General features: G+C 38.3%; 1 protein-coding gene across 1 annotated transcript in view; it reads right to left on the minus strand.

Moving 5' to 3' along the window:
• Positions 1-26087, minus strand: part of VPS13A (vacuolar protein sorting 13 homolog A) — a 179348-nt gene that overhangs the window by 15472 nt on the left and 137789 nt on the right. The window contains exons 61-68 of the mRNA XM_054987202.1: positions 18981-19126; positions 18331-18412; positions 16244-16357; positions 15477-15552; positions 15208-15371; positions 14753-14798; positions 13557-13680; positions 5531-5645 (exon numbers count right to left, since the gene is read on the minus strand). Of these exons, the coding sequence (XP_054843177.1) occupies positions 5531-5645; positions 13557-13680; positions 14753-14798; positions 15208-15371; positions 15477-15552; positions 16244-16357; positions 18331-18412; positions 18981-19126 (867 nt within the window). The remainder of the gene's footprint in view (positions 1-5530; positions 5646-13556; positions 13681-14752; positions 14799-15207; positions 15372-15476; positions 15553-16243; positions 16358-18330; positions 18413-18980; positions 19127-26087) is intronic.

Consider the following 26087-nt stretch of genomic DNA (forward strand, 5'->3'; position numbering starts at 1 on the left):
ACTAAACTGATATCTGTAGCTGTCATATGGGAACATACAGACGAGATATCAGAACATGTTTCCTAAATGCTTGATATCTTAAAAAATAAATATGTTGATTTAAAGTGAGAATCTTAATAATGGCATACTTGTCCCACTGAAGCCTCCTACCTCCATGACCTTTGAAATCCTGAAGCCTTGACATCAGTCCATGCCATCATCCACCTTGCTAAGGAAAATATCCGCTAACCAGTTAGCTATTCCTATAATTGAGAGTGGTCTCTCATCTCTTCAACATGTCTCCTGTTGTCCAGGAGAAAGCAAACTATCAGTGCAGACCTATATGACATTACATCTCTATATTAGCCTGCAGTGTTAGAAAAAATCTAGCCCACAGCGAGTCTTTTCTCAATCTACCTAATGGTTATTTACCACTTTCATCCACAACCGACGCTTTAGAAGGATGTAGCTTGCTGTTTTAGTACTAACAAACGTGCCATACTTTTGCTGGATTGCTGCTACCATAGTCTTCAAACAGATGGCCAGTTTCCCCACTTTCTGGAATAGGTGCTATTTGCTTTTCCTATTGCATTTATTTCTTCTGCACTGCATCATGAGGTGTACCACCAATGCTTCCTTTTTCAAAATTTTATCTTTGATAGCTAGAAACATAACTGGTATCTGACAAAGAGAGCTTTGACTCTTGAAAGCTTATACTCTGAAAATCTTGTTGGCCTCTAAGGTGCCACTGGACTCAAATCCTAGGAGCAATCCTTGGGTACAGAGGTCAAAAAAACAAGCCCAGATTTTTTTGGTGGGGAGGGAGGGGAAGGTATAGTGTAGCTGCCTCTTATGAACATGCAGAAATACCTTACACTGAGTCAGACTCTTGGTTTACCAAGGCTAGCTCTGTCTGCTCTGTCTGGCAGCATGACTCCAGGGTCCCAAATACAGGTCTTTCACATCACCTACTATCAGATACTTTTAAATGGAGATACCAGAACCTGGAACTCTCAGAGTGCAACCTCCTGCAGATGCTCTATTGCTACAGCCCTCCCCTCTCTCCAGTGGACTGCCTTCCTGGTCTATGAATCTAAATACAGCTTCCCAGTCTCTGGTTTATGGGTGGGCCTTTGTTTTCATTCCCCCGAAATGGCCACTGGCCTTGGTGCTGCTTGCTGATTTTTTTGTATTAATGAGTAGCTTTGGTGAAGCATAGAAGCAAACCTCATTGGTCTTTCATTTCCTATAAGGGAGACCTTGCAGAAGCCACAAAGCCTTCTGGTCTTACATTCATTTCTCTTACCAAAGGGGAGAAAATTGACAAGTAGGGCAGTGACCTTCCTCCTTGTCAGCAGGTAGGATTCAACTGCTGAGGACAGCCAGCCATCTATGCATCTGGGCAATCAATAACTCTGCAACTATTAATGGAGCTTCACCTTCCAACCCCTCAAAACCTAGTGCCCCAAATCAGAACAAAACAAGAAGGAAAGCAAATAGTGGGCAAGGTCACAATAGAACAGGGGCAAATCTGGAACTTTTTAACCAGAAAACAACCAGTTAATCTACTTCTGAAGAAACGACATTGAATATAATTTTTATTATGCCCAAATGATGTGAAATGTTGCAACATCTCAAAGCTATACATCCTTCAGGCAGGCAGACTCTATATAATCAAAAATCATGTGAACTCCTGTAGAAGAAAATGTATGAGGGAAGGACCTTATGAAGCACCTACTGATGATTTTGGCTCATCAGTGCCTAATGAATATATGAATATTAAATTTATCAGGTAAACTACTCAGAGCTTGCTAACTTCCTACCCACATATAATAAGCTTTCTAACTGCAACGTACATATGAAGTACTAGGACTTCCACTGGAACAAGAGAGGTAAAATAAAATGCCCATATGTCATTCTACATTTTACAAAATGTTTAAACCAAACAATAATAAAAAATGAAATATATGTTAAAGTATGCTGCCAAGGATGAAAGGATACAAAACATAAATGTTCCTTTTAAAATAAATTATGGCTATTCGCTAATGCAATATTGACTGATTGATAAAACAAGCTTTTAAAAAAGACTATTTGGGAAACAAGAATTATATAAGAAATGATGGGATACTGGAAAAGAACAATCAATATTTTCTTATACAGACTCATTTATTGTTATTACAGAAAATTCAGACAACAATTTAAAATACCTAAAAGGAATCTAAAATTTAACATTAATAAACACAATCTACATATAAGGCAACACTGAATATATAGTTACATCTAAAAAGTGTCTTGTCTATAAAAGCACACAAATGATTTTAAATTTAAAGCTTAAAATTAAAATAATGTAAATGGAAAATATACTATTTAAGAACATTATATAGAGTTCTGACTGAAAAAGTCATTGTCACAAGATTATCATCATACAATGTAATACTGTTCCAGCAAAAAACAATTTAAACAACCATTTTCTTTGTATTTGTGCTTAAATGTCATCAGTGTATACTTTTAAACCTATATTTAACACAATTGCATAACTGCTACTGTAATTTTAAGTTGTGTGCTTATCACACTTACAAAGTAGCAGCAACATTCAACTGTTGATAATTCAACACAGAAAGAACATGTTACTCTAATTCTCATCATCATCATCATCACTACCACTAATATGACACATGGTCCATTTTCTGTAGGCCTGTCTTTTCTGCAAGCATGGTAAGAGAAGAAAGAAGCAGAAGGGTTAGTTGAAGCTGGCAAGTTTAGTTAGTATTTTTAAATGCAAACAAAAACTAAAAATGAAAGATGAAATGTAACTTTTGATTTTTAGTATGCAGAATTCCAGTTAGCTCACTTATAACCCTGCATTACAAGATACATCAACATTATTTCAAATTCACTTGTTCTATATTCCTGCCCATATATTTGTTCAAAGTCCCACTAATTTTAATGAAAATTAAAAAGCACATGCACTCCTAAATATTTCTATCGATTTATGGCTACACTGGACACTACTGTATTTGCCTTGCCTATTTTCAGACCAATTGTAAATTAATCCAAGAAATTATATGAAAAAAAGAAATAATGCTGCTGAACCAAATAGTTTGACATTCCACAATCTGCTTCCTTTACTGGAAAGCAGAGGGAAACTACTGGAGGCTGAAGAGCTTCACACACTGACGTTCCCTTACTCATAAATTGTGGGGACTGCACGAGTAACAACATATCCAGGGTCATAAAAAGTCAGTACAAAAAATGATCACATTCAAATTAAATATCTATGGTCTTGATCCAAACAATAAGCACAGTAGAAAATTACATGCAAACTGCTAAGCCCATGTCCTACACTCATTTATGACTGATTTGCCATCCTTTCTATGATTACAACACAGAACATGCAATATACTGAGCATATAATGTATTGTGATGACTGTAGCATGCAAACATGTGATAAGTCCATTTTAATGTGTATCTAAAACCAATCAGATATGTTACAAGGGAAACAGTGATGCTTGCCAAGAGGTTGCATGTCCACCACAGGAGATTATAAATCAATTTTTGCAGTGTAAACAGTTGCCTCTAGTCATGCAAGAGAAGAAGCTTCTTCTAGTCTGAAATCACACGTCTGGCAATAAAGGGTTGCCTAAACTGAGTCCAAGTGTCCCCTTCCCTAGTTCTAAACAGCTGATTAAGAGATTACACTAAAAACACATTTTCTATTCAGGATGGCTGTGCTTTTTTATTCCCATCTCTGTCTTAAACTGTTCTAAAAGTATGTCAGTCCATTAAATGTATTTATTCCTATATAACATTTGACTGGACCCCTTACTACGTAAGATTTTCTCATGAAAAATCTCTTTTTGAGCATAGATTGCCTAACTCAATATTCTAAAAGTTATTAATGGAGCCCACTCTGCATTAATTTAACTCATGTGTCTAATCTAATTTGCACAACTATATCTAGATATTGAGGTAGGAACTTATTGTGGTTTGTTCTTTTCTTGGCACATGATGAAGCAGTTGCACAACTGTTTTGGCACAGATCCAAATTCAACTTTTCACTGCTGAATCTTATTTTCTAAAGCTTTGTGATAATATTACAAACAGGCTTAATTAAGATAGTTAGACTTAAGAGTTGATCCACAGCAATATTTATGAAATTTTTGCTTTTAAATTGTTCCAGAAAAATACTGGTTAACAATGAAGACAACTAAGCAATAGAGAAGATTAAAAAATAGTCAGTATTAAAAAAGCATGGAACAGAGACAAATCATCTTAACATTCATTTTTTACATTAAAAACTTGTATTGATATAAAAATATTTGGAAAAGCTGATTTAAGTACACCTCTTTTCAGGTTTAAAATTGTTTGCTTTTGTTGTCTTTGTTCTTCCTAAGGCATTTTTTTTATCTGCCATACAGTTAAGGCACTAGAAAACATTCTCAAACAAGTTTGTTATTACTTTTCACCTCAGCTAGAAAAATCTAATAACTGTTATCCCACTTCCATCTCCTTATTGTGGCTATTTCTCAAATACATGTTTTTAATGGAAAGTAAAATTTTAGTTTAAAAACCTAGATGATATCTATCTAGATGTAAGCATGTTCAAATTATCTCCAAGTGCAATTTTAAAACTGATTGCACTCTATATTGAAAATCCCACACACAGAAATCAGAAACAGCTGAATTTTTTTACATACTTTCAAAATGAAAATAGCTACTTCAGCTAAATAGTATTGAATATATTTGTATACACTTGGCTGCATTTTTTATTTCTTGGAATACTTAGAACTTTCAATAGATCTAAAATGGATTATTTGGCCCTCATTTCCAAAATCAAAATTAAAGCAATAATTCAGTTTGCCTTTTGTGTGCAAGAATGTACACATTGCTTTATGCAGAGGCTTACAGTTGTGTTTTTTTTCATGTGGGAGTTGGGCTGACAAGAAGGAATCCCTGATTTGGAACAGCATGCGTAGGGTGGAGAGGGAAAGATGTACTGGATGGGGAGAAGGAGAAAAGAGACTGAAGAAATCTTATCTAATCTTATCCCTGAGACTGAAGAAATCTTATCTAATTTTGGATAATAAATCACTACTGATTATCGATTAAGTGTTTTTGTAAGTGACCACACCTAAAAAAACAGGTTTGGATCCCATGGTAAATCATGGGTTTGCCTTGGGAAACCCTTGGGAAAGGCCTTGGGAAGTCCCTGTTCCACTCTAGCACCAAACGCCCCCTATAATGCTGCTCCAGGAGACAGAGACCACATGAGCAGTATCAGAAGGGAGTTATAGGTCTGCAAAAATTGCCTCCTCCTTTCTGTTACAGGAAATTTTGAGTTAGATCTAACACAGTTTTATTCTTTTCAACAAACAGGTAGATAGAGTATTATACTCATGCAAGGTAAATGCAAAAATAGTTATATCTAAGTATTAAGACATTCCAGAAGACTTAAAAAGGGACATTTCTTCCTAACTGTAGAGAAATAAAGATCTATTAAAAAAAATAACTGATTATTATTATATCACTTGCTCTTGTGATATTTCTTCACCTGTAACATTTGACTTCCAGCACCATCTCTTAATCTGTATGGTCGGATAACTCCATCTTCACTGAAAAAGCGGGGAGGACGCAGACTCATGATATCTTCAGAAGAATTTGTAGCTCTGAAAAAAAAAGACATGCAAATATCTATCTTGGGCCAAACAGCCACAATTAAGATAAATATATTGCCAAAATATGTGTTTGTATTTCAGACCATCCCAATGATAAGAAATCATATTTTCAAGAACTAAATAAAATAACTTCAAAATTCATATGGCAAAGTAAAAGACCGAGAATAAGATTCAAAGTCCTACAGAACTCCAAAGAGAAAGCAGGCTGCGATTTACCTGATTGGGAGTTATACTATAAGGCCTGTACGTTGGTATGGATAAAGGAATGGATCCTACTGCGCAACTCAAGACTTCTAAAATTAGAAGCACATGATCTTAACCTGGGATGGCATGCATTCCTCTGGTACCAAAAAACAGATACACACAAATATTTTAAGGATCATATAATAAGAAAATCCCTGATGAATGTTTGGGAGAAAATAAAACCTCAAATATATACAAAAACACCAAGATGGATATCACCAGTGGAAGCATTTACCCAACCAAACTTATTAAAATGGGAGAACGTGCACGTCTATGAACAGTTGCTAGGAGAGGATGGAAAGCTAAAGTCAACAGAAGAGCTAAAAGAGCAAAACATAGAGACAGAATGGTGGCTGAGAGCGGAAATAGAATCCAGATTTACTAAAGATAAAACTCAGGGATTCTACATGGAATGATGCCCTTTCGATAAGTTGCTGCTAGAAACAAATGAAAAACTAATTAGATAATTATATGCCTTATAAAACAATTGAAGATAGAAGAGGAGGAACTAAAAGATCATATGGCAAAGTGGGAACAAAACCTTGGGTATGGAATAGACATGGAGCAATGGACACAGATATGGAGAATAACTATCAAAACAACAAAATCAGCCACCTTCAAAGAAAACCTATATAAAATGTTTTATTGGTGGTATGTTACACCAGAAAAATTAGCAAAGATGTATCCCGAAGTACCCAATAAATGCTGGAAGTGCAAAGATAAAACAGGCACTTTTTTCCATATATGGTAGCTATGCAAAAAAGCGAAGAAATATTGGAAAGGGATACATGAATTGTTGCAGGAGGCACTAGAAGTGAATATACCTTTCAAACCAGAAATATTCCTACTAAATATAATGCTCAATGAGATAAATAGGGAAAATAGATATTTGACACTTCACATAATAACAGCAGCAAGAATAGTATATACCAGACACTGGAAAAATACAGATACACCAACAAGAGAAGAATTGATAGAGAAAATCTTAGAGACGGCAGAACTAGACACACTGACAGAATTAATAAAAGAAGAAAATAGACATAATGGGAAACAAAAATGGTCCCTGTTCTATAGATGGATTGAATGAAAATATAAAATAGGGACTTCGGTACATGCTAGCAAAATACAATTAAATGGGGCGGCGGAGAAAAGAAGTATTTGAACTAAAAGAAGGTAGACTTACAATGGCAATAGCTTAGTGAAAGGTAATATAAATATGATGGAATTGTAGCGATGGAATGTACTGCATGGTATATAACATGTAACAAAAAACCCTGTAAGATTTCAATTAATTCTGTTATCAGAGTGAACTGAAACTAAAACCAATAAAAATATATTACAAAAAAAAAAGTTAAAAATCTTTGTACTGATCTTTGTACTGAATGATCAGAGATGGGCATGGACCGGGAAAAAACCACAGTCCGTCGTGTTTCACGGACCACGAACTTTTTACGGACCCACCCTGGTTTGTGGACCAGTTGGGGAGAAGGAGGAAAGAGACTGAAGAAATCTTATCTAATCTTATCCCTGAGACTGAAGAAATCTTATCTAATTTTGGATAATAAATCACTACTGATTAAGTGTTAGCTGGAGCAAAAGGGGTTTAAAATGCTCCCCCCGCCACTTGCGAGCAGAGCAGGAAGCGCTTTAAATTTTAAACCCACCTTGCTTCAGCTGACTGGTGAAGCCCATCAGTCAGCTGGAGCAAGGTGGGTTTAAAACGCTCCCCCCACCGCTTGTGAGCAGCACATGGAGCGCTTTAAACTTTAACCCCCCCCCCTTAGCTGGCAGGTGGGGAAGTCCCAGACCAATGGACTGGCCGAAAAGTCATGGCATCCATAGAAAATGTGCATCCCATGACCCGCTGGTTCGTGCATGCCGAACTGGGCCGGTCCATGTCAAATTTAGGTCCATCTTCTGGTCTGTGCTCACCTATGGATATGATTATGTATATTATAAAATTTTACAATATATTCTAAGTTTTGCTAAAAACAAGAATAAGTTTTTCTCCAAACCATCCATGGTACTGTATTTTCATTAGGGGGGCATTTCTTCTCTCCAATTTCTAGAGGTTAGTACAGAAACAATATAAACAGCTAGACTGCCTTTCCTAATCCAATAAGCAATTGTTGGACTTTATCTCCTTCAATTTTAAGAAATATTACCCTTTAATGTTATTATATATATGGGACCTTCAGTGCAGATATGGAACTCAGGTGTACAGAAGAGATTTTCTGTTTAATTGGGAACAACTGGAACACAGTATTCAAGCCCACCCAGAATACTACCTTCTTGAAGTGAGAAGCACTCTGTGCTTGAGGAATTTTGGACTGTGCATCTAGGCTGAAATAGTGTACCAAAGTTGTATGTATGATGTTTCCTTTATTTCCATGAGCTTTGCAAACATACATCTGTGTAAAGGATTTTGGTTTTTTACCTTCTTCCCCCTTCCACAACAAGGAATTCTATCTTGCACTCTGTACAGTTAACAACTGTAACTCTGTTTACAAGTTACAGTGAATGCATGTCCAATCTGTGTACAGTGTACACTTGCATGCACTGGGGAATTTCCATGTTACAATCAACAATAATTGATTGTAATTATTCTCATGTTACAATCAATGCTGAGAGCTCTGGAGAAGCTGTGATTGACCCGAGGTCACCAAGCTGGCTTCAAGTGGAGTAGTGGGGAATCAACGGCAGTTCTCCAGATTAGAGTCCCACCGCTCTTAACCACTACACCAAACTGGTTCTTGTGTGAACATGTGAAAAAGGCTTCTGTCTGCATACTGTAGCTCAATTCAAGATCATGACTGTTGACTTCTGGCATGGCGTGGTGCCGTCTCGGCAGCTGAGTTATGAGCTCAGTGCCGTGATCTTCCCGACTCCTTGGGACTCGAGGATTCGGGCCCCCAAACCCCCCCACGGAAGGGGGGGTAGGCCAGAGCAAGGTGGAAGAGCTCAAGGGGACTGGCAACCCCCTGTTTAGCCCCCTCACCGGCTCAAGGCAAGGACCGCGGAAGAAGCCCTATGGCTCTCAAACTGCGAACTCTGGGACTTTGAATAAGCAAAAGTAAAGCGAAGATTCCTGACAAGATAGTAAGTAAAGACAACAGGAGGACTGAAAAAGAGTGATCCTACTTGACATCTCTCCAGTAAGATAATTGTTTATGGCTTTATGAGGGCTATTCAGCTTGAGGAGGGGGGTTCATTATCCTCTGGAGAAGCGGCCATTTTATGACCCAGAGGAATGTTATCGAAGAGTGATTGCAAAAAGTGTTTTTCTGGGAGAGAGCTGGGTGGCAAAAATCTTCTGAATTATAAACAGCAAGAGCAAAGTAGCTTTTTACCTGTTTTAAGAGATCTTTGGTGACTATCTGAAAGTGAGTGAATAAAATGGCACTCCCTCAAGAAATATTTTCAAAGCTGCAGCAAATCTCTAAGCTGTTGGATGACACATTAAGAAAAGCAGACGAGACACTTGAATTCAAATAAAGACAAAGTGATAGATGCCAAATTAGAAGAAAACCTTGATGGGACAGATTTATTTGAAAGAAAATTGGAGAAGAAACGACAACAAAAGCAAACAGAAAACCAGTCTCTTTCTGTGAAAATACAAAAGCTGGAGAAGAAGGGGAAAGGGCGTGGACGGAAGGCTGTGAGCAAGAGATCTAGTGTACCACCTCTGTACAAAGCAAAAAGCACACAACGCACTTCAACTAAGAAATACATCACAAAGAGGAAGAAAGACAATCAGACACATAGTAATGTACCCATCGACATCTTGCAAAAATGCTTGGAAGGCAAGAAGAGCCGTTTATGGTTGATTGTTGGAAAGACAGAGTTGCAACATTATTTTAGAGGGAGAAGGAAGAAGAAAAAAGATGGAATTTAAATCATCATCCTGGGGCTCTGACAACTGGATTAGAGGGAGTGGGATAGAAGGGTTCTTAGAGAGAGGGAGAAGAGGAACAAAAATGAAAATCAAAGTATGACCCAGTAAACGGGTCTTGGGGGGCCTCTTATCTCCCCTCTTATTTCTTATATTTTTTATTGATGTTTTTTTTATTTCTAGAAGATGGAATTTAAATTATGATCCTAGGGCTTTGATAATTGGATTAGTGGGGCACAGGGGCTCTTGGAGTCCTCTGCCCCCCTTCTTATTTTTCTTTTTACTTTCCTTCTGTTGGAGCCCTTTTTTACCCCCTTAAATAAAAGTATTGTAGGAAAGAAGGAGCCATAATACTGCTTTGGAGGGAGGGATAAGAGGAATAAAAGTGAAATTCGAAGTATGACCCGGTAAATGGGTCTTGGGGGTCTCTTATTTCCCCTCTTATCTCGTATGTTTTTTGTTGGAAGTCTTTTTATTCCTTTAAATAAGGGGATGGGAATGATTTTGATATAAGATAGCTGGTACAGGGGAACTAGGGGGAACACTAGGGAACTAGAGGGAACCTTATAAGTGTGTTAATTTTTAAATTTAAATTATAGGTTAAGCTAAGTCTGCCTATATATTTGCTTTTCTTTTCTTCTGCCTTTATATAATGAAAATACAAGTAGTAAATCTTAGATGGCTTGAGATTTGATATATTAAAGATCAAGGGTAGGCTGTTATAAAAACTTTATTGTATACTTCCTCTCCTTTAAGAAAATATTTAGTTAATGACATATACAAATAATGGGACTAATAATAGAATGTAATGATGTTCACTTCTACTTTCTGTTTTTTCTTTTCTCTTTTCTCCTCTCTGCTTTATTTCTGGAAAGACTAAGGGTTTAATACCCTGGGCTAAAGAATTAAAGGACTGAAATGTGCCTTAAGATGATGCTCACTTAAAATACAAATAATTGTTAGAAATGAGAAAGGAAATGGAATAGGTGGGTTAAAAAGCAAGAAAATTAAAAAGTGCTTGGAGAGATTTAAATGGACTGTGTACTATATAAAGAGAGAAAGAAGGGTGTGTGTGGTTATTCAGTTTCCTTTTCTATGGATTGATGTCTATATTGCAATTTCTTCTGAAATATTGATCATATAATGGATTATCTTGTACATGAATCTGAGACAAAAAAGTTCTCGTTTTTTTTTTGAAAACTTAATAAAACTTATATTATAAAAAAAGATCATGACTGTTATATTGAAAACCCATCATGGCCCAGGCCTCGCATATCTGTGCAACCACCTCTCTCCTTATGTTCTGCCATGGCAGCTTTGCTTATCTGTACAGGGCCTTCTGTAGTTACCACCCTGCAGCTGGGCTAAATCAACAGCCACCCATATACGTATTTTCTCTGTGGAAGCCCTTACCTTGTGGAATGGCCTGCCTGAGGAGTTCAGGAAAGCTCCCATTCTCTGGTTTTCCGCAAACTATACAAAACTGAATTATTCAGAAGGGCTTTCTAACCAAATTATAAATAGCTGAGAGAGATGCTTTGGTAGGGACTGGGATTACTGGGTACTGATTACTGATGTAGATACATTCCTACTGGGTAGTTCCGTGTTGCTAAAGATGTCATGTTAATTACTTACACTTTCATTTAAAAATGTTTCATTTATGTGTTGAGTTTTATGTTAGTTTTCACATTTGTGGCTACCATACCCTAACTATTGATGACCTAACTATTGATCATACTGTATTATTGCCTGTGAATGTCCTAACTATTGATTATATTGTATTCATTTCCTGTATATAATCTACCTTGTATTTCAGTGAGAAAAGTGGACAATAAATAAATGAGAACAATAAAATAATAGTAATTGTTTACTGTAGTTGTTCTAGTTCTTCCATCATGAGAATGGATTAAAACATTTCACTATTCATATTCTTCAAGATTTTATTACTCCTCAAACTTCACTTTTCTACTGGAACCAAGTCTTTTTTTATTCTCAACTATCTTAAAATATTTTAAAAATATCTTCAGACAGAAATGCACATACACATATATATGTAAAAACTGAAATAGAAACTCACAATATATTAAAAACACATATTGTTGAACTGAAATATTATCTCTGTTTTTTAAAAAACCCTACATACACTTGTGTTGCACTTCAACAAAAATAAGCCCAGTGAAGAGCCACTTTCCAAATATGGTCAATGAGGGTTATTTGAGTGTTTCTATATGATTATATTTCTATATGATAAAATTCTGTTATTCTTGACAGAACTCTCAATAGTATGCAAATCCAAATCTTTCCAAATTTGCAATAATTAAGATAAAAGAATGAATAAAAAACATCAGAAAGCCTATATTAAGTCTCAAATCAATATATGTTGGAATTTACCTATAATTCAGGGTATATTAAGGTCAAAGCAAGATGAAGTTAATTCAGAAATTAAAAAAAATAAATGAGGCACTACCGATATGTGTGCTGCTCACTAATAATACAAAGAAAATAAGCTAGGCATACATTGTAACTGCATTACTCAAGAAATATACAATCTACACTAGGAGTTGTGCTTTGGGTTTCCGATTCAGGTAAAACACCTGAATCAGACTCTGTGGCAAATCAGGGCCTTTCCTCCCACTGGTAGACCCTGCTCTGCCTACCCCTCCCTTTTTGCCTCTGGCCAGGCACCTGAAGGGGCTGTCTCCTGTCTCCGGGTAGTTGCTGCCACCACTGTCCCTGTAGTGGGTCCTGGTTAGGCGGGACAACCTCCTAACCTCCCTCCTCTGCTAGTGGGCCCAAACGGTTGGGGGACTATGTGGAACAGAAGATCTTTCTTCCTTCATAAATTCCAAAAATCATTTATTTAACTTCTAACTATACACAGGCAAATACACAGTGAATGGAAGGAATAATGCAACATAAAAAGAAACCCCTACTCTCTCTCCCTCTGCTTCTCTATATTCTATATATGCCCTAATTAGATATTGCGTAGGGCAGGCACAATCCTTTGATACCTGGGGTTACATTAGATCTACATCTCCCCTCAGAGCCATCTCTCCCTCTACTCCAGCCACCGTCAACTTCCAACTCCCCTCCACCAACTGACTCGCTCTCCCTCCAATCACATTCTACTCCAAAACTGGCCCCTCCCCTCTGCAGCCCATAGAAAGTTAAGTCCACAAACAGAATGGCGTTTCTCCACAGACCCAATCTGTAAAGCATGCTGGCCCCGATTTGGGATTCCTAAATCAAAGCTTCCCCAAAGCATTTGGGAAGCTTCGGGGCCCAAGTTTAAAGGGCCCTTTCCCTGCCTCTTGCAAGCAGCAGGTCCCTTTAAACTTCAGATGGCCGCGCGCCGCTAGATCTGGCCTTCCCAGCCACCCTGTGGGCCGCTGCAGGTCCAGAGGAGGTGGCACGGCGGTGACAGAAGCTCCAGCCCTCCCCGCAGCCCTGTGGGCCCGGAGGAGGAGGTGGCAGCTCTGGCCTTCCCCGCCCGGCCAGGTAAGTGGGTTGGAGGGGACGGGGGTGCTGGGAGAAAGCTCAGTCCCCTGAATCACTTTGGAATGCTCTGAACGTTTACAGAGCATTCCAAAGCGATTCAAATACCTGAATCCGAAGCAGCTTGCCACTTCGGGTTTGGGGTATTTCTGAATGTTTTTTCCCGCCTCAGATAAACGCGAAGCAGGAAATCCGAATATTTTCGGGGTGAACACCCCTAGTCTACACATCTCATACAAGAGTACAGGTCTTTAAACTCAATGCATTCTTACCTTTTAATTACCTGAAGGGTACTGCTGGCCATATCTATTATTCCTCCAGTGGGTCTTGCTACTGCTCCCACTAAACCTTTTCCAACACCTTTGAAGAAGCCTGCTGCACCTTCTTTCTGGGCTCCTGTCAGGAAAACACAGCATACATAAACTAACGAAACTATTTGCTACGGCATTCCAATTTGGACACGACAATGAACTGCATCTAGTTTGAAGACTTCCTAAACCAGATTTCCTGGCTTAGAAAGTTTTCAGTCTCAGGGAGGGTGGTGTGTGTGTGTGTGTGTGTGTGTGTATGTATAGTTACGCTTACACACAAAATTCACAAGGAGGGGAAAATCCCATTGCCGGTTTCCACTTTCACTTGCAGATTCTATCCCCCACTTTTCTCTATCATTTACCACCTCCTCCTGCTCCTGCTGTCTGTCCCTTCCACCTCTACCCTGCTGCCTGACTTGCTAATTTGCACTGCTTCCTCCCTCATTGCCTCTACTATTATTATCATTGTCTTCCCCGCTCCTTCCATCCTTGCTGCCTTGTTCACTTGAGCCACCTTTTTCTTTCTTCCTCCATTCATCTCTCACTCCCTCAACTTGCCTAGTTCACATGGCAGCAGTGCTGTCTCCTTTCTTTATTGTGGCCAACCACTTGATTATGAGTTGCTAAGCAACTCTCAAAATGGTGGGTCGTAAGGTGAGATTTAAGGATATAACAACAACAACAACATTCAATTTATATACTGCCCTTCAAGACAACTTAACACCCACACAGAGCAGTTTACAAAGTATGTTATTATTATCCCCACAATAATCACCCTGTGAGGTGGGTGGAACTGAGAGAGCTCCTAGAAGCTGTGACTGACCGAAGGTCACTCAGCTGGCTTCAAGCAGAGGAGTGGGGAATCAAACCCAGTTCTCCAGACTAGAGTCTTGTGTGCTTAACCTCTACACCAAACTGGCTCTCTTTAAAAGAGAAAATCAAACATGCTCTCTTTAAAAGTCCCCCTAATCTTTAAAAAAAATTTAATTGTGAACTTGGGGGTTCCCCCAAGTTTATGGAAAGAGCTCCTTTCTCTCTACCTGGCCCTAATCTGTGGATGTATTGATCCATACTTGCAAGGCAGGCTTATTTTATTTTATAAATCATCTCTCAGCAAACAGTTCAGACACACAGCACTGAAGAGAAAATGAACATACCTCTTATTGGTTTTGTTACAATCCCTGTTATTCCACTAACAAACCCCTGTGTGTTAAAAAAGATAGATATCTCATGATTTTGTTTCTCAAATCAAGGTTATTCATTTCAGCATTTTTATGTTGCTTTTCTCTCCAGAGGGACCCAAAGCAGCTTACAAAAAAAAGGTTCCAAATTACAAATAAACAAACAACAGAAAGCATTCCTTAACTATTCCCCACGTGAGTTAATATTATAAACCTAATAATCTGAATTTTTAAAAATAAACATTCCCTTATACAAAACTATTAAGACTAATACTCCTTATGCATAAAATATCACTCTTTCTAATCATTACTAAAAAGCTTACTGTGTAATAAGGTAAATGAAATTTGAAAAAATGAAGACAGTACATGAATCTACTGCTTAACAATGGTCAACATATAAATATTTAATTTTAATGTATGATATTACTTACAGACATCAAGCCTTTTCCTCCACGTGTGATACCTTCTTTGAGGCCAGCAGGTTGCCTATTCATGGCTTCCCTTCTCTTCTGCTGATAGTCTTCATCCATAGTTATTGCTGCTACACCTTTAGCCATAGCACCAGTTATTCTTGATGCAGCACCAGCCAATCCGCCTATTACCATAAGAGATATTATTTTAAAAATTCAAATATTGAAACATGACCTTGTGAAAATCACCTCCTAAATTTTTTCCAAGCTTAAACCAAATCATTGCTTACCAACAGCACCGCCAACTAGAGCTTTAAATCCCAGTGCCATTCCCTCTACAAATTCTTCTGGTCCCTGGATAGCTCCCTGCAGGCAAAAAGCAAATAGGTTTTTTTTAAAAAAAATATGAGTATTAACATAAAACTCTTTTACTTATTGGTAAGATTTCTAGCTGGCCTGTTAATAGGTTGATAGTCTGTGTCTGTTCATCTCTGTTTTTCTCCCTCAGGGTCTCTTCCTTATTTGTTGACCTCTTCAGGTCTTTTGACCTTTTGCCTTGGCTAGACTAACAGTGAAATCCTAAAGTAGAGTTATCCCAGCCTAAACACATTGATTTCAATTGGCTTAGACTGGAGTAACTCTGCTTAGGATTTCACCGTAAATGTCCACCCTTCAGTAGTCATGCTGGGTAGTTTTTGTGTTTATCTTATTCATGTTTATCTTTAAGATGATAAACATGATGTTAAGCCTGTAAAAATAGTCCTTTTAACATTCTTAATCTTTAGTGTATTTCCACATGTATTACGCTGCAAAGATAGGGAATATTTTAAATAAATAAATAAAATACATTCACATATATTTAATGAACATCTTAGTATCCTTATGAGCTGGTGTAGCCCAGTGGCTAAAATAAAAAAAATTGTGATCTGGGACGCTGCCAATTCAAATCTTAGCTGAGCTACAAATCTATCACATGGTCTTATACAAGCTTCTCTCCACAAGTATGACTCATAAAGCTCTAAGACTGGGCTGACTGAAAACCAGCAGATGAACTCACCTGGTAAGGTTCATAGAAGAATGCTTCAACTCCCTCAGACAAATCTCTTATGAATCCAAATGGATTGCCCAAGACATCAAGGCCAAGAATAAGAACATACATTTGTTTAATTGCCTAAAAGAAAGCAATTTTAAAATAAAAATGTTATATCTACTTATATGGCAATTAAAAATGGCATACAACATGAAAGATTCTTAGAGCGAATTCACTTTTGTTAGCCTATTTTACAGTTAATATTTTAACTCTACTTGTTATTTATTGTAACAGCAACAAGACAAGGATTGCTTACCAAACTGTGTAAACTGTATAGTAAAACAGATCTAAGTTACAGAAAATGGAGTTATAAAATCTTTAATGATGTGCAAGAAACATGGCAGGTTTTCACTTTATGTTGAGTCATAACTAAGGACATATATAAGAACATCATATCTAGGTTAGTAAGAACAAGGGAAAGTGAGTCTAGAAAGCTCACATATGCCTCCTGCAGCAACTTAGATGATTCTGGATATATTTTTCAGCATTATAAATTACAGACAATGTCATCACTGATGAAAATTAACTATTTAATTATTTATTTACGTTATTCATAGCTCTGGAGTTTAAATGGTGGCTGGTGGCTTGAAGGGTTATTTTGGAGCTTGGGAGTGGAGATGGAAATCCATGGCTCTTGCAGAGAAAAGCAGACAGCGCAGGCAGAATAGCAGCAAGAGGGCACTGGCAAAGAAGCATTGATGGAAACTCCTCAGCAGAAGAGTGGCACGAGGCTGGCGGGGAAGAGGAGGCAGCAGGCAGAAGGCTGGGAGAAGAGCGAGCCCAGGAGCATGGGGAGCTGACGGCAATGGGCCAAGGTAGATGATCTTGCTTCTCCCAGCCCCTCCAACAAGGAGGGGAAAAAAGCTTGGAAAATTCAACCTAGAGCATTTGGCAGATAAAACCAAATAAACTTGGTTTTATCTGGCCAATCAGAATCTGGTCTCCTGATCTGATTCAGAATTATTTTGTTTGACTCTGGTTTAGCTGGGTTATGCCAATTATTCATATATCTATTTTTTTTATTCGATATATGGATACTGAATTGCACACCCCTAACAAGCTTGTAAATTTTGACTCTGTTGCTCTAACTGGTGAAATAGTCTAAACCTCTGGGTACAATAATAAGATATTAAAGGCAACAATGTTAAAAAATTGCTTGGAAGCAGGTATAAATGTGTGTTTTTTAAAATCATACCTAAAGGTTTTTGTAGCCAAATAAAAACTGAACTTAACTAGCTGCCTGCCTTCAATCTGATATACTGATCTAGTATCTGGAGTACTGGGGTGAGAATGACAAGCGTTCAGTTTCTTATAAACAATAAATTCAGAAAAAAATTACAAACTGTAATTGAATACAATCAGTTTAGTATATGGAAAAAATTGAGAGTATTTAATAAAACTCTGAAACAATTCATGCTGCATGAATATGTGCAGAAAAAAGTTTGTATCATAGCTGCAGTAATACAGAAGATCAAGCATGTATGTGGCAGATCATCCTACAAAGTGGTAAACTGGTTGCCTACTTTCTGTTTGTACGCTTGTGCATATAAGAATGCTTTTGTAGCCCCTTAATGGGATAACCCTTTAAAATAAGATTTTTACCGTGTACTCTTAAGAACATTTTCCAGGACATAAGCCACCCTGAACAGACTTGAGCAGGATTCTGAATAGACTGGCTAAGATTACTGCCTTAGTTATGAAAACAGCCCAGGAGCTGCTTTCAGTCACAAATAACTGGAAATATGACTGTGGAATGAAAGGTACTGTTGTGTGAATTTTAAAAAATGACATCATATCATATTGTTTGCTCAGTTCTTCAGCCCAGAATATCCACAAATCCACAAAAAATCCACAAAAAATGACATCATATCATATTGTTTGCTCAGTTCTTCAGCCCAGAATATCCACAAATTATATTCAACCAATGCAATGCAATGGTCTGTCCTAGTAACTGTGTCTTGCTTCCAATCACTTACTAAACATATTTATATAGAACAGGTCCAGCTATGCAGAAGGATGTATGAAGTGGCACATTCATATTAGTTTATACTAACCTGTTTTGAATAATGCATAACAACAGTCCACTGTAGTCCTTGTGTTGTACAGAAGTGATAGTTGAGCTCAAAGTATGCCAACCTAGAACAAGCAAATCACATTTTTATAGTACAACTTTCTCATTGTAATCAAGGCAGATTACACAATGTAAATCAATGTAATCAATAGGATGGGAACCTACGAAGCTGTCTTATACTGAATCAGATCCTTGGTCCATTAAGGTCAGTACTGTCTATTCAGACGGGCAGCAGCTCTCCAGGGTTTCAGGCAGAGGTTTTTCACATCACCCACTACCAGATCTTTTAACTGGAGATGCTGGAGATTGAATGTGGGACCTTTTGCATGCCATGCAGATGTTCCACCACTGACCCACAGCCCCACCCAATGTGATATCTAATAAGCAATGCAACTGAAGAAGGATTCCAAAATGTTGAAACAAAGCAAAAAGTATTAGACATATGTTGAACCATGCATGAAGTGGCATTGCATAAGAACACAATGCAGTGGGAGCAAGATAATACGTATAGCAAACAGATAATAGATACAGTAACTGTAGTCTAGTCCACAACACTATTCTTTTATAAAGGACACACACACACACACAGAGTAATATATATATATTCTAATTAAATCAGTACATTCTACATACTTGAGAACAACATCCTGCACATCTGTGAGAGTTGTCCCAATACTCTTTAGCAAAAGATTTATGGACTGAACTGGAATCAACTCCCTTCGTTTCTCTTCCTTGTTGCTATCTTCTCTTCCAGTGCTCAGTGAAAAACTTAAATGTAACTAAAAGAAAAAGAATTGAAAAGAGAGAAAACATTCACAACATATTAAATATTATCCTGGCATTTATAAGTATTGTTATTGGTTGTTATTATCATTATTATGGAATTTTTTGGACCTTCACAAACTTGGATTTTTTATTCAAGAATCTTGAAGTCAGTGAGGTATCATGTGTGGCATGTTCCAAATAGTGTGGTAGTTTGCAAAACTGTCCAGTTGTTATCCTGCACAAGCTCCAGAGTTCATTGGCCTCCTTTGAGGACCCAGATGCACCATATGCAGACATTGTTCTAGCGGTGTGTGCAGTTGTGAGAAGGCTGCAGCAGCACATAGCTGTCAAGCTAACGCCTCTCACGCAGAAGGAGTCGTACATGTTGGTGACCATGTGTGACCTGCACATTAAGAGCACTTTCGCCAAGTGGGACAGGAACCTCACCCAAGCCAGAGATGTCTTCTGTGCGCGGGTGAGGCACAGGCAGGCCAGGAGGGGTCGGCTGTCATCAGAGGAGACGGACGAGGGGCCCAGCCCTGCGTGTCCCTCTCATGCCCCTTCTGAGCAGGCTCCCCCTGCAGCCACCACCAGGATGTCCGTGGAGATGGAGATGCTCCAGCAGGCTCTCAGCCTCTCTGGGATCGTGAGTTGTGTGAGAGAGGATTCAGCAGAGGCAGTGGTCAGGGACTACCTTCCAGAGCCCTGCAAGTTGCTGGCCACTGATCCGCTGAGCTACTGGGCCAAGAAGGAGACGGTCTGGCCAGACCTCTCCCTCGTAGTGCAGCGGATCCAAAACTGTCACAGACCCTGTGGGCAAAAATTTATTCTGATAATTGATAACAGGCCCCAGAAATGTTGACTGCCACTGGAGGGAGAGACAGATTAGATAGGGACTGGTTAGGTTAGGGACTCACACTAACACAGCAAGAAACTCAGAGTAGCAGCCAAACTTAGCTATGCTGCTGAGGAGAATGTTGTTTAATGTAGTTCAATGTTGTAAAATATTTTTAAATGTTTTAAAATGTTGTTGCTGTTAAAGTTAATGTAAAATGTTCATTCATATTGACGGGGTGGGAGGAGTGGGATTAGTAGGAATGGTGTGGGTGGGCACCAGCTGTTGATGACGGCTACATCCCAACACTGCCTCACAGGTGTTTTAGAGTTCAGCCTGAAGCTGGCAGGGGGGGGGGCAACCTCCACAACCATGCTCTGCAAATGCCATTGTGTTGTGCTTGTGGCTAGGTACTGTTCTGCTCTGTGGTGTTTCCCCACTGGCTGAACTGAGAGCCCAGCTTCAGGACATGACAATGGTTCTGCTGGACTAAGTTGCAAGAGTTTCCCCCAGTTCAGTTTAGTTTAGGCGGAATGGATGTGTGACACTGTGGTTTGGCTTCCTTGGAGTCACTATGGTTATGTTGGGGGGGGGGCAGTTATAAATGTTGTACTGCTGTAGTTGTATGCTGTCTTCCATTCTCAACCCAGGAACTCCAAGAAATAAATTGTTTTTGCAAAGAATTGTGTGTGTGTTTGATTCTCTCGTGTGAGGACAGTTGTGGTAGTACTGTCTAGGAGACTGCTGTGACATGTTGGGATGTGCCTTCCATGCTGTGTAACTTAAAGCCAAGAAATAAAATGTTTTTGCAAGTTATTCAATGTGTTTTTTGTGATTCTCTGGTATAAGGATAGTTGTGGTACTACTGTCTAGCAGACTGCTATGATATGTTGTGATGTGCCTTTCATGCTGTGTAACTTAAAGCCAAGAAATAAAATGTTTTTGCAAGTAATTCAATGTTTTTTTTTTCCTGATTCTCTGGTGTGAGGATAGTTATGGTACTACTGTCTAGGAGACTGTTGTGATGTGACACTAGTGTCATATGCTTTTAATGCTATAACTGAAAGCAATTTTTTTAACTTGATTCAATGTGTGTGTGTGTGTGTGTGTGTGTGTTATTCTCTAGTGTGAAGGTGAGTTCCCATCATAGAGAATAGATAACAATGGGGAGTTGCTGGCCAGCCTGCTCTGGGGGTGATGGGGAACTTGGGGGTGCGTGTCTGTGGTTCAGGTGTGCTTTCCCAGGGATGAGCTTGCACTCAGGAGTGTGCCCTCTGCTGAGGCACCCCTGGCCTGTGCATAATTGCCCTGGGAAAGACAGTTTAAAAGTTCTCGTCATAGAGAACAATGGGGAGTGGCTGGCCAGCCTGCTATAGGGGTGGTGGGGAACTTGGGGGTGCATGTCTTTGGGTCTCTGGGGCTGCTGAGGAGGGTAGATTGAAAGGGGGATTACACCTGTGGCCATAGATGTCACATTCCATGGGTTCCTGCTGTGGGAGTCTGGATTTTCCCACAACATGAACCAATGGAGAGTGGCTGGGAAGTTACTGCAGAGGTGGTTAGTTTTTTTTGGGGGGGGGATTTGGTTCTGAGGGGCTGCTTGGGGTGTAGTGTAGCCATACTGTGGCTGCAGCCATTGGCAGCCACAATCTATGTGTTTCTGCTGTGTGGGAGTCTTCCGCACAGTAGAAATAAAATGGTGTGTTGGGAGAACCACGTTTGGTTCTTCCAGCAATCTCCCTGAAACTTGGGGGAGGGTGGGAGGAGAGGTAGGAGCATGTCCCCCAAGCCACTTAGAAAGCCCCCTTGTTTTTTCCCATAGGGAATAATGGAGAGTGGAGGAGGATAGGGGCACCTTCTTTGGGGGGCCATAACATGGCCCTCCAAAGTCCAACCGTTCTGAAACTTGGGGGGTCGTTAGAGGAGAGTTAGGAAAAGGTCCCCACCAAATTTGGTTTGATTCATAAAGAAAATGCCCCCCTGGCTCCCGGAAAGCCGGGAGCATGTTCCCCATTGAAAATAACAGCCGAATCTTTACGAAGCAAACCCGAATCTTTCCGAATTGGGTATTCCAAAGTGGCTTGCTGCTTCGGAATTCCCTTTATTCCATTTTTTTTAAACCCAAATCACCCTGGCCCTGCACACCCCTATTTCATACAGTTCATTCTTTTTTTTTCTTTTTTTTCTTTTTTAACATTTTTTTATTTTTTTAAAAAAACCAAACAAACAAACAAACAAAAACAATGTACAGAAGTAAAATAGAACAACAACAAAGTCTTAGTGAACTATATACAATTATATGCATAGATGTGAAATTTGTGAAATGCTTTAGTTTTTATACAGGAATAAGGAAATTAGATAATAAACGTCATGCCAATATAGTTAAAACAAAGACAACTAGCATTTTTTTTTTCAATTATTTGATAGTCGTTGCTTCAAATCTGAGTAACAAAAAGTAAATGCTTAGGTGGAGAGTGATTTGTATTGGAAATGAATTCAATGAATGGTAACCATTTTGCAATAAAATCAGTTTCTTTCAAATAGTGTTCACTCTGGTATAATTCGTCATGTATTTTTTCTTGTATATAGTGGTCCCATATTTTTTCTAACCATTTTTCTGCTGTGGGAACCGTCTTTGATTTCCAATGTAAAGCTAGCAAGTTCTTAGCTACAACCAAAAGGTTGCTAATTAGATCTTTTCTTATTTGTGGAATTTCGAAAGTATCCCATACATTCAAGAATATGATCTTTGGATCAAGGGGGATTTTGTAGCCCGTTATTTCTTTTATATAACATAATATATCATTCCAAAAAGGTTCTATTCAGGGGCATTCCCACCAGCAATGTTTAAACGTTCCTATATTTCCACACTCTTTCCAGCAGAGCGGAGGATTTGTTTTAGTTATTAGTGAGAGTTTTCTTGGTGTTATGTGCCATCTGTGAATGATTTTGTAATTTTGGATTTGGGAGGTAACTGTCTTAGGTTTTAGAATGTTTGCAGTCCATATTCCTCTCCATTGTTCAGGTGTTAGCTCTATGTTGCAATCTAAGTGCCAATTTGTTTGGCATTTTAGAGTTTTAATTTGGTTGAGAGATAAAAGGATGTTGTATAGTTTAGAAATTAATCCCTTTTGTTTGAGTGATTTGGTATCAAGTAGGAGTTCAAAATCGGTTGCATTCTTTTTAAGTAATTCTTGTATTTTTATTTGTTGTAGCATGTTTGAGAGTTGAAAATAGGTAAACCAGTGAATCTTGTGTTTTATTTTTTGTTCTAATTCTATTTTGTTTATGATTCCCTTTTTTGTTGTTATATCAGTTATGCGGATCATATTTGCTTGGAGCCATATATTTTTAAAGGCTTTAGTTTGCCCTGGAGGGAACCAATGCTGTTCTATAAAAAAAGAGAATCTTGAGAATTGTGGTATAAGTTTGAATCTTGTACGATCCCAGGTATTGATTATTGATTCTAGAAAAGGGTTATTTATTTTGTGGGGTCGATCTTTTTTTGTGTTCCAAAACATATTTTGTATATTGCAATGTTTAAGTTCTGACTCCAAGATTGCGATCCAGTCAGTCTTATTTGCTGTAATTAAAATTTGTAATGTATTGAATAGTCTGGTGGCTGTCTGATAGAGTTCTAGATCAGGGTATTTAAAGCCTCCTTGCTGTTTTCTTAGCTTAAGAGTTTTAAAGGCTATTCTTGGATGTTTCTTCCCCCATAAGAATTGGTTTAATAATTGTTGCCATGATTTAATTTTCTTTTGTGGAATTGTTAACGGTATTGCCCTAAAAAAAAAGAGTAATTTTGGAAGTACAAATGACTTAATTAGGTGGTATCGTTCTAACCATGAGGGTGTAATCCTTCCCCATTTATGTAGATCTGCTTTAATTTGGTTGATTGTTTTGATGTGGTTTAGTTCCATCAATTGGTTAAGGTTATTAGGGATGGTTATGCCTAAATATGACATTTGCTTACGGTTCCAGTGGTACTGACTAGATTGTTTGATATGTGTAACAGTGTTTGCGTGGAGAAATATTGGAAAGAGCTGTGACTTGGATCGATTGACTGTAAGGCCCGAAATTGAGCCAAATTCCAGTAGTTTATTTTGGAGTGGGTATAGAGAATCTATGGGATTTGTAATATATACAACCATGTCATCGGCAAAAAGGCTTAATTTATATTGATTGTTCTCTATGTTAATTCCTTGTATTTTGGGGTCTTCCCTAATAGCTATAGCCAACGGTTCGATAGCCAACGCAAATAAGATTGGTGAGAGAGGACACCCTTGTCTCGTGCCTCTTTGGATTAATATTTTGTGGGATAGATGATTGTTAATTGTTATTTGGGCAGTTGCTTGTGAGTATATAGCATTTATTATTTTGAGGAATGTCTCTCCAAATCCCATGCAGTGTAAAACTTGTTTTAAGTACGATATTTCTAAAGAATCAAACGCTTTCTCTATGTCCAAAGATAGAAATATTGATTCTAATTGTTTTTTTTGACTGTGTGAAATTAAGTTGAGTGTCTTATAGATGTTATTAGTTAAATCTCATACAGTTCATTCTTAATGCCTGTTCTTTTGTGGTTAATGTTAAGACTTTCTGTCTCTTTTTTCAATATCCTTTGTGTTAGACATTTCCAGTTCTTATTCTTGTCAACTTTACCCTAAGTGTTCTTCATGTATTGATCATGCAGTGGTTTATGTTGCCATGCCTCCATGCATTTGTCAATGTTATAACAACAACAACAACAACAACAACAACAACAACAACAAATTTATATACTGCCCTTGAGCATGACTTAACACCCACTCAGAGCAGTTTATAAAATATGTTATTATTATCCCCACAACAAAACACCCTGTGAGGTGAGTGGGGCTGAGAGAGTTAGAAGCTGTGACTGACCCAAGGTCACCCAGCTGGCTTCAAGTGGAGGAGTGAGGAATCAAACTCAGTTCTCCTGATTAGAGTCCTGCGCTTCTTAACTGGCTCTTTCCTATATTTGTTTTTTTACCCTTAACTTTAGTTATTCCTTCTCCGTAAACATCAGCCACCATCTTCTCTTTCTTACTCTTGATATAATAATTTAGTGACATTTTTTCTTATTCTACTGCTTGTTTTACTCGTAACAATTCTTGGCCACCATTACTTTCTGGCAAATAAAGTCAATCTACGTCACTTCGAGATGAAGGGTATGATTAGCTGTCATGGTTTTCTTCATTTTGCAATACAGTTCATCCAATTTGGCTTGTATCCAATATACAATTTCAGCGCAGTACTTCATCACTGGAATAACCCAGGTATTTATAGCAGGTCTGACTTAAGTGTTTTTTGGATCACTTATGTATTCAGCACAGGTCTTCTTTATCATTATTTTATGCTGAATATCATTGTCAAGAAATTCACTTATCTAGTTCGTTTTTTGTTCAGTTCAAACGTTTTGGTTCAGATTTTTGGTCTAGCTATAGATTAATTAGCACCGGGAAAAGAGAAGTTCTTCTTTTGGGAGACTAAGGTTGGTTGGCACTGTTAGGTTTGGCCAAATAAGACAAGGCTCTGGGGTTGCAGCTGCTAAATTTTAACAGCTCTCAAGGACAGAACTTGAGGGAATCTGGCACCAGCCTTCTATCTTGTTAATGTGTAGCATTATGGGAGTGGAGTGATTAATTCTTCCTCTACCTGGGAAGGCAAGCAATTGCAGAGCTGGTAGTCGTAGGTTAAGTTTTTTCTGATTGGCTAAGTTGTTGGGGCCTGCTGAGGGCAGTTGGACTTTACAAAATTGTCTTTTTGTCTATCTTCCTCCCTTCCTTGGGAACAATCCTTCTTGGAGAAACATCATTTTGTCCTTCTTGGAACACTTTTGCTTCTGAGTGCTATGTCACTGGTAGATTCCTGTTGCTAGTGTCCATTTTGCTTTTGTTCTCTGGACTTCTGGACCCAAGAGCTTAAAGCTCCCATTTGGATTCTGATACTTGCTGAAAGGTAATATCTAGAATAGATTTGCAAGGGTATGTTAGCTTAGATAATTAGCCTGCTGTTATTTTTGCTTCTCCTGCTTCTATGTTTTTTAATTTGCATTTTCTTTAATACATTTCATTTAACTATATTGGTGTGGAGTTATTAAGTGATGCAGCTTCAAT

This window comes from Eublepharis macularius, chromosome 8 (genome assembly GCF_028583425.1).
Source record: "Eublepharis macularius isolate TG4126 chromosome 8, MPM_Emac_v1.0, whole genome shotgun sequence".
Taxonomy (NCBI): Eukaryota; Metazoa; Chordata; class Lepidosauria; order Squamata; family Eublepharidae; genus Eublepharis; species Eublepharis macularius.